The 11921-nt window shown below is 58.8% G+C and overlaps 1 protein-coding gene across 1 annotated transcript; it reads left to right on the forward strand.

The window, feature by feature from the left end:
* Window positions 1-257: 257 nt before the first annotated feature.
* SLC4A11 (solute carrier family 4, sodium borate transporter, member 11) lies at window positions 258-10931 on the forward strand. Its single transcript, XM_011943314.1, has 20 exons — window positions 258-429; window positions 733-777; window positions 3323-3487; window positions 3612-3661; window positions 3908-4139; window positions 4219-4300; window positions 4585-4708; window positions 6825-7043; window positions 7131-7224; window positions 7330-7455; window positions 7543-7656; window positions 7741-7873; window positions 8128-8201; window positions 8599-8851; window positions 8923-9029; window positions 9112-9280; window positions 9364-9537; window positions 9668-9863; window positions 9947-10116; window positions 10518-10931. The coding sequence occupies exons 1-20, from the start codon at window positions 258-260 to the stop codon at window positions 10585-10587; spliced, it is 2769 nt and encodes a 922-aa protein (XP_011798704.1). The 3' UTR covers window positions 10588-10931.
* Window positions 10932-11921: the final 990 nt, after the last annotated feature.

Raw genomic sequence — 11921 nt, forward strand, 5'->3', positions numbered from 1 at the left:
GGCCCCCCCTGTCGCTTCCTTCCTCCGACCGAGGCAGAAACAGCCGAGACCATCCGGGGCCCGGCCCAGGGAGGGCGCAGCCTCCCCCGACCCCTGTGTCCCTCAGACTCTCCTCCCACCCCCAATTGTTCTCCCTTTTGGACCAACTGCGCCGCCTTACCGGCTGTCGGGACGCGGTCCCAGAGCAGGAGACCGTTGCCTGTCGGCCCCCGTGTGACCTGGGGCGCGTGACGGGGGTCGGGGGAACTGCGCCTGCAATGGGCGTTTATGGCCCTCAGGACCGGTCTGAGAGTGAGAGGAGGGATATGCAGAGAGATCCCCCGCCTTCGCAGCAGAGGAGAGAGCAGGAGAGGCGCGCTCAGGCCCTGTCCCTTCCTCCCGCTGCAGCGGGGCAGGGTTTTGTCAGGAAAGCCTGGATTAGCGAACATGGTACTAGTACCAACTCGGTGGAAAGACATCCCTAGAACGTCTCCTCACCTCTGACCCGCCTGGGCAGCCCCTAGAAGATGGGCTAAGGAATTGAATTTCTGAGATTAAGACTGGCTTCCCCTGCTCCCCATGAGGCTCCCTCCTGAGCAATGTCCGTTGCTTCGCTTTCTCCCTAGGGTGGCCTGAGTTGCATCCCTGGGAAGAGTGAAGGAATCAGCCAGGTTGGGGGGCGGGGAGACAGGTGTACACAGGAGGTCCAGGGCTTGGTCCATGGGGCTGGTGACCTTTTGGCTTCCCTTGCAGAAAACTCTCCCAGCATGTCGCAGAATGGATACTTTGAGGATTCAAGTGAGTACCTCTAGGGGAGCATGCGTGTGCAGAGAGAGCTTGTTGGGCAAAAGCCTCCAGGGCGTGTAGCCTACCCACCAGAGTCCTGTGGCTTTGTGCTGGAATGCTTTTGGCTTCCACTCTCCAGGAAGCTAGACACGGATCCCTCGTGGACCTGAGAGGGCAGGCTGCCCCTTGTCCTGGGCTACTTGGACCAGGTGGACCCTCTGGGGTTCTTCCCCAAGGTTTTCTGTGACAATGGCCTGTTATCTGACTAGCCTTGGGCCAGGAATTCTGTATGCCCCTATCCCTCTGTCCTCACCCAGCCCTGGAGGGAATGGCTATTGTTGTCTCTTTAAAGAAATATAAGGTCTCTGTGCTGCAGTCCCTCGAGCACCTTCCTGTTGTCCCTGCTTGTACCAGTCCAGCTGTCTTCCTCCCCATGGCTCTGGGCTGGCTTCAGGCTGTGTCCTGTGCCCAGCCCCATGAGTGGCCTGACCATTCGAGGGTTGTTTGTAGAGCAGTGCGTAGACACAGGGCTGATGTGCCCTTACCCAGGGCCCACAGGACGTGGAGGCTCTGTGTGCTAGGCTGCTGGTGGGCAGGTTACATATGGAGCTGAGACCAAGACTTGGCATTGCAGGAGCCCTCCAGGGACCTGGTAGTGTCAGCTGGGCATTTCCTTAATCTGGGGGACCTGAGCACTAAGCCTAAGGTAGAGTTCAGGGCATCAGGGAAAGAATGGGGGAAGAATGGGGCTGTGTGAAGGGCAGTGGAGGGGACTAGTGGGTGCTGGTTGAGGGACAGAGGACAAGTTCGGGCCAGGGGAACCATACAGTTTAAACAAGGCAAGCCTAACACGGGGAGGAAGGAGTTTGTCATGAGCTTCAGAACCAAAGCAGCAAGGATGTCTTTTTTCTTTTTTTTTTTTTTTTGAGACGAAGTCTCGCTCTGTCGCCCAGGCTGGAGTGCAGTGACACAGTCTCGGCTCACTGCAAGCTCCGCCTCCCGGGCTCACGCCATTCTCCTGCCTCAGCCTCCCGAGTAGCTGGGACTACAGGCGCCCGCCACCACGCCTGGCTAAGTTTTCTTTTTGCATTTTTAGTAGAGACAGGTTTCACCATGTTAGCCAGGATGGTCTCGATCTCCTGACCTCGTGATTCACCTGCCTTGGCCTCCCAAACGCGAGGGTGTCTTTTGACCTAATAGTTCTTCTCTGGGCTCTGGAGGTAGTGCAGGCCTGGGCCTGGGGTCACCAGTCCGTGAAGACTTTGATGCAGGACGTCCTGGGGCTTCTTGCCCAGAAGGGGCCCAAGCTAAACTCAGGACACTGGGGGAACAGGGCCTGGGATGTGCCAAGGAAACTGGTGGCGGGAGTGGAAATGAGTCAGGGTGAGTCAGTGCAGGTGCAGGCGTGGTGCTGACCCATCTCTGTTTCTGCACAGGTGTCTGTCAGGCATCAGTGGGGTCTGAACTACAAGGGCCCCTTTCCTGGAAGTACCTACAAGTGAGGAACCTTAGGGGACCCACAAGACAGGAAGGGCTACCAGTGGCCAGGAGTGAGGCAGGGACCTAGGAGGACTTCCTGGAGGAGGAGGTTCCAAGTGAGTCTTGAAAAAGGCCCTCCAGGGAGGGAAGCCCTCAGCTTGGAGGACAGGACCTGGCATGCCTAGGGTGCTGACCAACTGGCCTGAGGAGCCATTGGTCAGGGCAGGGGGAGCAGAGCTGGCTCAGGCTGTGAAGCGTAGGCTGCAGGGAACCACCGCAGGGCTCAGGGCAGAGGAATATTTGCATGTTACCAGGAAATCTTCCTGTAGGCAGGGGGGTGCGCTGCGGGCCAGTGCAGGAATTGAGGACCAAGGGGAGCAGGCTCTCAACTCTGGGGTCCCACATCCCACAGGTGCCATAACACATCCTCACTCTCCATGTGCCCTTACCCAGGACCCCCAGGACATGAAGGAGGGGCACGATGGGGGCAGGGCTGACATGAGGCCCCGGGGTCCTCTCCTGTCAGTCCCTGGCTTTCCTGCTTCCTAGACCTTGTCTGATACCTGTACTGGGTTTCTCAGCCTCGATGCTTCTCCCCACCTGCCGTCCTGTGGAGAGGGAACTCTAAGACCCTGTGCCCACAAGGCAATGTGTGTGTGTGTGTGTGTGTGAGAGAGAGAGAGAGTGCCACGTGGATACTGCAGCTTCTCTGCCTTTTCTGTGTCCCCTACTTTGGGAGGGCAGGGGCCAGGCAGTCTCACCTGCATTATGTGCCTGCCCCAGCGTGTCTGGAGTGGACATGTTTTTCTCACACTGAAGGGTCAAAGCCACGCAGGGTCCTGGTCCCAGCAGCTGGGGAATGCTGGAGAGTCCCTGTGTGGCAGCTGCCATGTCCTGTGTAGGCTGGAGCAGGACTAGAAGCTGCCTTCCTGGCCCGTGGGATGGCCTCTCCCATCACGGCCCGAGAGTGGGACAGTCCAGAGGTCCTTGCTCCTTGGGCTTGGAGCCCCTCCTTCCTGTGTGCGGCACTTTTAACAGCCAGGCCCTCTTGCTCTTGGGGGGTCTCTCTTGGGAGCAGCTGGGTCTCTACGCTACTACAAGTGTGACACAGATGACACCTTTGAAGCCCGAGAGGAGATCCTGGGGGATGAGGCCTTCGACACTGCCAACTCCTCCATTGTATCTGGCGAGAGTATCCGCTTTTTTGTCAATGTCAACCTCAAGATGCAGGCCGCCAACGTGGGTACGGGGGCTGCAGCAGGGGCAGGCTGGGGGAGGGCACGGGACTGGGCAGGTGTGACTTGCCTTACTAAGAAAGACCTGAGGAAAGGGTGGCACCCTGAGCCCTCCCCACTTTTCTCCAGCAGAGAATGAAGCGACTTCCGGTGACTGTGTACTCCTGCACACCTCCCGAAAGGTGAGCAGCCCGTGCTGCAGGTGGTCCTGGGGCCTCTACCTAGGGGCTGAGGTGGTGGCTTCCCTGAGAGTCCTCCTGCTGCTCCCCTCTTCCCACGCCTCCAGGGGCAGCTCAACAGGGAGCTCACACCAGCCCAGGGCTGAGGGCTGAGGGCTGGGCTGCTGCAGCTGGCTGGGTGGCAGGGACCAGGCAGTGACAGCATCTCATACATGGGCCCGTGTGGTTCTGTCCCTGGGGTCCCCTTAGTACCTGAAGTTAAAGAACTTCAAGGAAGAGATCCGTGCGCACCGTGACCTAGATGGCTTCCTGGCGCAGGCCAGCATCGTCCTGAACGAGACGGCCACCTCCCTGGATAATGTGCTGCGGTCCATGCTTCACCGCTTTGCCCAGGACCCTGACAACGCTGAGCCAGACTGCAACCTAGACCTGCTTATGGCCATGCTCTTCACCGATGCCGGGGCACCCATGCAGGGTAAAGGTGAGGCCGGTCTCCCCGCCCGGGCGGGGGCGTCGGTGGGGGCTGCTGACCCACCCCCCTCCGCCTACTCTTTCCGCAGTCCACCTGCTGTCAGATACCATCCAAGGGGTCACCGCCACAGTGACAGGGGTGCGGTACCAGCAGTCGTGGCTCTGCATCATGTGAGTTGCCAGGCCACTTGGCCCCCGCTTCTTGTCACAGTGGAACTGGGCATCCCGTGTCCCCTGTGCCCTGCAGAGGCTGGCCCACCTGTGAGTCCTGGGGCTCTGGTGGCCCAACCAGCTCGGGAGAAGAGGGCTGAAGCACTGCCAAGAACCATCCCATTTGCTCTTCTTGGCCCTCCCTAGCAGAGGTTACCAGGGGTCAAGGTTGAGGGGGTTCTGGGTGGGGGAGCCCCAGCTCCCCAGGACGTAACTGTGCACTGTGTCCTCCTCACCCCTGCCAGCTGCACCATGAAGGCCCTACAGAAGCGGCATGTGTGCATCAGCCGCCTGGTTCGCCCACAGAACTGGGGGGAGAATTCCTGTGAGGTTCGGTTCGTCATCCTGGTGCTGGCCCCACCCAAGATGGTGAGTGGGTAGTGCCACGTCCTGGGGAAGAAGGACGGCCCCAGGTTACCTGCCTCTCCTTGGGGGCCCCTCCCACATGTCCTGGCCTCTGAAGGCCTGGTCCTCTCCCCTGCCCTTCACCTCGGCCCTGTGGGTGTGTCAGAAACATCTTGCTAGGCCTAGCAAGTCCTCATTTCCCCAGGGGTTGGCGAAAAGTTTCTGTTTCCTTGACTGAAAGGAAATGCTTTTGACCATTATCCTTATTCCAACAAAGCCTTATTCCAACAAAGCCTTCCTTTGGCCTGCCCGCCCCGTCAGCTCTTCTTTGACTTGGTTGACTATGTGATTTGTTGGCTGAGGGCCCCTGCTCCTTCCTGGGCCACACACCCCCTGGCTGGGAAACTGTGATTTTTGTGGGAGCCGGAACTGATAAAATTTTCGGAAGTCTTTTAAGGAAAAGGATTTAACAAATCTCAACAGATGATTGCCAGGACCCCTTCCAAGGCCTTGGCAGGGTCTTCAGCTTCAACTTCCCTTAGCTTCTCGTGCTTCTGCCCCAGCCTTCTGTGTGAAAATGGGGTGCTCAGGGATCTCAGACATGGCGGGAACCTCCCCAGATGCTACTATGCTGGTGTGAGAGGAAGGGCAGCCCCTGGGTTGGAGGGCATGGCCCCCAGCAGGGTGCCCTGACAGAAGGAGCAATAGCTCAGAGCTGAGTTAAAGCCTGGTGCCTAGGGGCAGATCCCCCAGCCCCTGACACTGGGCTCCTCCTCAGGAGCATGGAGCTGTTCTTTTGGGGTTTTGTGTGTGTTTGTTTTTGTATTTATTTATTTATTTATTTATCTTTGAGTCAGAGTCTTGCTCTATCGCCCAGGCTGGAGTGCAGTGGCGCAATCTGCAAGCTCTGCCTCCCGAGTTCAAACCATTCTCCTGCCTCAGCCTCCGGAGTAGCTGGAATTTTTTGAGACAGTCTCGCTCTGTCACCCAGGCTGGAGTACGGAGGCATGATCTCAGCTCACTGAAACCTCCGCCTCCCAGGTTCAAGTGATTCTCCCGCCTCAGCCTCCCAAGTAGCTGGGACTACAGGCCCCCCCACCACCACCAAAAAACTGCAGCCAGCTAATTATTTTGTATTTTTAGTAGAGATGGGGTTTCACCATGTTGGCCAGGCTGGTCTTGAACTCCTGACCTCAAGTGATCTGCCCGCCTCACCCTCCCAAAAGTGTTGGTATTATGGGCGTGAGCCACCATGCCCTGCCAAGCATGGCCCTCTTCTAAAGCAAACATGCACAGTGCCCCAGGACTATAGTTTGAGCAACAGATGGGCAGACACTGCCCCTAGGTGAGCAGGTTGCCGTGATGAGGGCCGTACACTGAGTTCATGAGTTCATGGTTCATGGACAGGCTTCACCTTGGCCAGGCGAGAGACAGAGTGCCTGATGGGCTTGGATCCTCTCTGAAAGTTAAACCAGCAGACAGTGCAAATACCACTGGGGAAACGTAGCTGGGTAAACATTTTTCTCCATTGTGGTTTCATTATCTGTGATTACACAGACTTTTGTTGCTTAGGACAAAAGTAATATCTTGAGTTTAGAAGAAATCAGGAGTTTATAAGAAAAATACAGATCGATGGTAGTTGTGGTGTTCTGCCGACCTGGTTGAAATCATGGCAGAGTACACTAATGCCTGAACTTTGTGGAATAAAACCTGCTACCAGCATCTGGGCACAGTGGCTTGTGCCTGTAATCCCAGCACTTTGGGAGGCCTAGACGGATGGATTGCTTGAGGCCAGGAGTTTGAGACCAGCCTGGTCCACATAGTGAGACCTCGTCTCTACAAAAAGTTAAAATTTAAAAATTGCCTGGCATGGTGGTGCGTGCCTGTGGTTCCAGCTACTCAGGAGACTGATGTGGGAGAATCGTTTGAGCCCAGGAGGTCAAGGCTACAATAAGCCGTGAGTGTGCCACTGCACTCAGCCTGGGTGACAGTGAGACCCTGTCTCAAAAAAACACAAAAAACAAACAGACAGAAAACCTGCTGCCAGCTGATGGGGAGAGCACCTCCAGCTGCTGGGCCCGGGCAGGGCCTCCTCTGTTCCACAGGGGTGGTGGATGTGACTCCCGTCCTCCACCCCTAGAAAAGCACTAAGACTGCCATGGAGGTGGCGCGCACATTTGCCACCATGTTCTCGGATATCGCCTTCCGCCAGAAGCTCCTGGAGACCCGCACAGAGGAGGAATTCAAGGAGGCCTTGGTGCATCAGAGACAGCTGCTCACCATGGTGAGCCACGGTCCAGTGGCGCTGAGAATGAAGGAACACAGCACAGTCTCCTTCCCTGCCCACAGACACCCAGAGGTACAGGGTGGAGGCCGGTATGGACTGGCAGGGTTGGCGGGGGCTTGGGCTGGACAGGGCTAACAGGCGCTCTGTCCTCTCCTCCAGCCCCCAAAGTGCAAGGACTTTGTCCCTTTCGGGAAGGGCATCCGGGAGGACATTGCACGCAGGTTCCCCTTGTACCCCTTGGATTTCACTGATGGTACGTCAGCAGAGTCATCTGGGCCTCTGCTTTCCAGGCCTTGGGCCCACACGTGTGCCTGTCCTGCATCCCCAGCAAACCCTGTCTCCCGTCCCCCATTCCTAGGCATTATTGGGAAAAACAAGGCTGTGGGCAAATACATCACCACCACCCTGTTCCTCTACTTCGCCTGCCTCCTGCCCACCATCGCTTTCGGGTCCCTCAATGACGAGAACACAAACGGGGCCATTGGTGAGGGGCTGGCGGTAGGTGGTGGGTGGGGGTATGCTGGGCAGGGCCCTGGGCTGCAGCGCCCACCTGACCTCCCCACCCCTACAGATGTGCAGAAGACCATAGCCGGGCAGAGCATCGGGGGCCTGCTCTACGCGCTCTTCTCCGGGCAGCCACTGGTGATTCTGCTGACCACCGCGCCCCTGGCGCTCTACATCCAGGGTGCAGTGGGGGCTGAGGCGGGAGATGGTGCCTGAGACCCCTGGTTCCTGCTAGGCCCTGACCCGCCCTGCCCCCTGCCTGCAGTGATTCGTGTCATCTGTGATGATTATGACCTGGACTTCAGCTCCTTCTACGCGTGGACAGGCCTGTGGAATAGTTTCTTCCTCGCACTTTATGCCTTTTTCAACCTCAGCCTGGTCATGAGTCTCTTCAAGAGGTGACTGGCCCTTCTGTGAGCTTCTGGGACCCTTAAAGCTTGGGATCTGGCTCAGCCCTCTGCAACCCCAGGGTGATGGGGGTGCCCCCACCATATCGCTGCCCCAAGGGGCAGGGGTAAACTCAGGCAAGGCCTAGGGCCCTGGTCTTCTTCCGGGCAGGAGGAGGCAGGGGACTGTGCAGGGGCTCAGGGAGGCCTCCCCCACCTGCCCCTTGACGACACCCGCTCTGATGGGGCTCATCGCCTCCTGGCAGGTCGACGGAGGAGATCATTGCTCTCTTCATTTCCATCACATTTGTGCTGGATGCTGTCAAGGGCATGGTTAAAAGTGAGTGCGTCTGGGAGCTACCTGCTGCACAGGGCGCTCAGGCAAGATGGGAGGTTCTGCACTGCCCCTGGCTGGGGGCAGATGGGACCGGCTCAAGCTGAGTGTGTGCCGGTGGTCAAGGGTGCAGTGCTCTGGGGGCCCTGGGCTGGTAGAAGGCAGAGGCCTTCACACTGGAGGGTGATGGGGCCACCGCAGGTGGGATCAGCAGTGGCAGAGGCACTGGGCTGACTGTGATGAGGTATCAGAGATGGGACAGGGACAGTAGGCAGGAGTGTGGGTGCATGGGCATGTTGGCAGGGTCCCCTCGTCTTGCCCCTGGAGCCCTTTCTCCCTGAGAGCCCCTCCCTCCAGGGCCACATGTTGGAAAGGACTGAGGCCTGTGGGTCTGTGTCCACAGTCTTCTGGAAGTACTACTATGGGCATTACTTGGACGACTACCACACAAAAAGGACTTCATCCCTGGTCAGCCTGTCAGGCCTCGGTGCCAGCCTCAACGCCAGCCTCCACACTGCCCTCAATGCCAGCTTCCGGACCAGCCCCACGGAGCTGCCCTTGGCCACGCACTCAGGCCAGGCGACTGCTGTGCTCAGCCTCCTCATCATGCTGGGCACACTCTGGCTGGGCTATACCCTCTACCAATTTAAGAAGAGGTGAGGGGCTGCGTGGGGAGGGGAGGGGCCACATGGGCCAAAGGCTGTGCTCATGCACCTGCTGTCCCCAGCCCCTACCTGCACCCCTGTGTGCGCGAGATCCTGTCTGACTGCGCTCTGCCCATCGCGGTGCTCGCCTTCTCCCTTATCAGCTCCCATGGCTTCCGGGAAATCGAGAGTGAGTTGGGGCCGGGCGGCGGGTGGCATGGGGTAGCTCCCCAGGTGCTGCAGGCATAGCAGTAGCCTGTCGCCTGCTGCAGTGAGCAAGTTCCGCTACAACCCCAGCGAGAGCCCGTTTGCGATGGCGCAGATCCAGTCGCTGTCCCTGAGGGCCATCAGCAGCGCCATGGGCCTCGGCTTCCTGCTGTCCATGCTTTTCTTCATCGAGCAGAACTTGGTGGCCGCCTTGGTGAACGCACCGGAGAACAGGTGTGGAGGGTGGGCAAGGGTGGGGTGGGTGGGGCCCGCGCCCCTGCTGTGGGGCTCTGTCCACGAGTGCCCGTCTGCTGCAGGCTGGTGAAGGGCACTGCCTACCACTGGGACCTCCTGCTCCTCGCCATCATCAACACGGGGCTGTCTCTGTTTGGGCTGCCCTGGATCCATGCCGCCTACCCCCACTCCCCGCTGCATGTGCGAGCCCTGGCCTTAGTGGAGGAGCGTGTGGAGAACGGGCACATCTATGACACGTGAGTGTGAGGCAGGCAAGAACCATGGACCCTGAGGAGTGGGGAGCCTCTGACCACATGGGACACAGGGAGGGATGAGGCCCTGTGGACAGGGGCGCAGAGGTGACGCTCGTGGCTCGGGGCGCTACAGGATTGTGAACGTGAAGGAGACGCGGCTGACCTCGCTGGGCGCCAGCATCCTGGTGGGCCTGTCCCTGCTGCTGCTGCCAGTCCCGCTTCAGTGGATCCCCAAGCCCGTGCTCTATGGCCTCTTCCTCTATATCGCGCTCACCTCTCTCGATGGCAATCAGCTTGTCCAGCGTGTGGCCCTGCTGCTCAAGGAGCAGGTGAGCGCTTGGCCCTGTGAGGGAGCAGCGTGGGTGGGAACACAGCCCCATGCCTGCCCACACCCGGTCCCTGCTGCCCACAGACTACATACCCCCCGACACACTACATCCGGAGGGTGCCCCAGAGGAAGATCCACTACTTCACAGGCCTGCAGGTGCTGCAGCTGCTGCTGCTGTGCACCTTCGGCATGAGCTCCCTGCCTTACATGAAGATGATCTTTCCTCTCATCATGATCGCCATGATCCCCATACGGTACAGGCGGGTGGGCAGTGGGCAGGAGGGGCCCAGTCTAGGTGCAGAGAATGGGTGGGCTGGGGCAGGGGCTGGGAGGAGAGGTCCCACCTAGAGGCAGAGAATGGGTGGGTTGGGCTGGGTGCCCAGGAGGAGGGGTCCTGCCTAGGGGTGGAGAGTAGGTGGGCTGGGGTGGCTGGTGGGCAGGAGGAGCCCAGCCTAGAGGTGGAGTGGGCGGGTTGGGGTGGGTAGTGGGTAGGAGGGGCTCCAGTCTAGGAGTGGAGAGTGGGCGGGCTGGGATAGGCAGGCGGGGAGGAGAGGCCTAGAGCCTCGCCCTGTGTGTGGGCTGGGGTGGGCTGGAATGGGTGCCCACTGCCTTCTCTCTGATCCAGGCTCATCCTCCTGTCCCTCCCTCCCCGCAGCTATATCCTCCTGCCCCGAATCATTGAAGCCAAGTACTTGGATGTCATGGATGCTGAGCACAGGCCTTGACTGGCAGGCCCTAGCCACGCCCCATTTGCCAGCTTCCCATGTCCTCCCAGGCTGGCTCTGGGGCTGTGAGGGGAGGTGTAGGTGTGTGGGTGACTGCTCTGTGCTGCACCTTCTCATGGCTGACTCAGGCCTGGGGCATCTGGGCATTGTAGGGGTGCAGTGGTGTGTGCCCACCCCTCCCATTATCCTTTAGCTTTGGGCCAAGAGCATTGCTCAGGGCAACTTCTGCCCAGGGTGGGTGGGACTGAGCAGGATGGATTTTCTTTTGAAAGAGAAACCATTTCCTTGATTGTGTAAGGAACTTGCCGTACGCACATTAGAGAATAAAGCTCCTGTTTCTAGGCTCCTATGTGCTACCTCTGTCTCTGCTACTGCCACCCCACCCACACTCTGGGGAGGGGAAGCCCTCCCTGGGGAAGTAGAATGCAAGGGACAGAGTTTATGGAATGCCACCTGTGGGCTGTCACCTCCAACGTCACACAGTGGGTACTGGCCCAACAGTGAAGCATGGAAGATCCAGGAGGCCTTTGCGTGGCCATTTTTTCAGGACCTGGGAATAGCATATGCAAGGGTCCAGAGGAGCGAGGGCTTGGGGCCACTGAGGCGCTGTGGCTGGTGGAGAGCAGTGGGGCGGGAGGGACCATCAGGGTGACAGCAAAGGGCCCTGTGACTCTCAGATGAAAGCTGCCTGCCGGGAGGCCGAGGCTCCGTGTGGAGCACTTGTGAACCATCCCATGTGTTGTGCGGATCCTGGATTTTATAGGGCGGGGGCAGCACTGGCGGGGATGGAGGGAGGTGGGAGGACTGCCGGTGGCAGGACACGGGGCGGGCGTGGTTTGATGGAGGGAGAAGGTGCAGTGTTTCTGGCTTGGTCATTTGTTGTTGGTCAGGGTCTCACAGTGGCAGCCAACAACAGGGACTATTGGCTCAGGGGAGCACCCTGTGCGCGGCAACAGTGGTCAGCAGGAACACCTGGGGCTCTCACATCACCTCCTGGACTAGCTTAACAAATGCCCCATGGACTAAGTTAGCAGACAGAAGAGATTGGCTCTATCTAAAACTGAAAATATATCTGAAATATGCAAATATCTGAAATATGCAAAGAATTCCTGCAAACCAACAAAGGACAGCAGCCCCAACAGAAGAGGCGGAGGCCGTGAACAGGGGAAGGAGGCCCAACTGTAACAGCAGTCGCGAGAGGTGCTCAGACCCCTTGGTAATTAGCGAACTGCAAGCTCACATGAGATGCTACCTTACACTGGGTAGCCTGGTGCTGAGCGGGCGATCAGGAGCCCCCAGGGCCCCGAGAACCAATCCAGGTGGGTATGAGCATG

Source organism: Colobus angolensis, unplaced genomic scaffold (assembly GCF_000951035.1).
Source record: "Colobus angolensis palliatus isolate OR3802 unplaced genomic scaffold, Cang.pa_1.0 Scaffold219, whole genome shotgun sequence".
NCBI classification, from domain to species: domain Eukaryota; kingdom Metazoa; phylum Chordata; class Mammalia; order Primates; family Cercopithecidae; genus Colobus; species Colobus angolensis.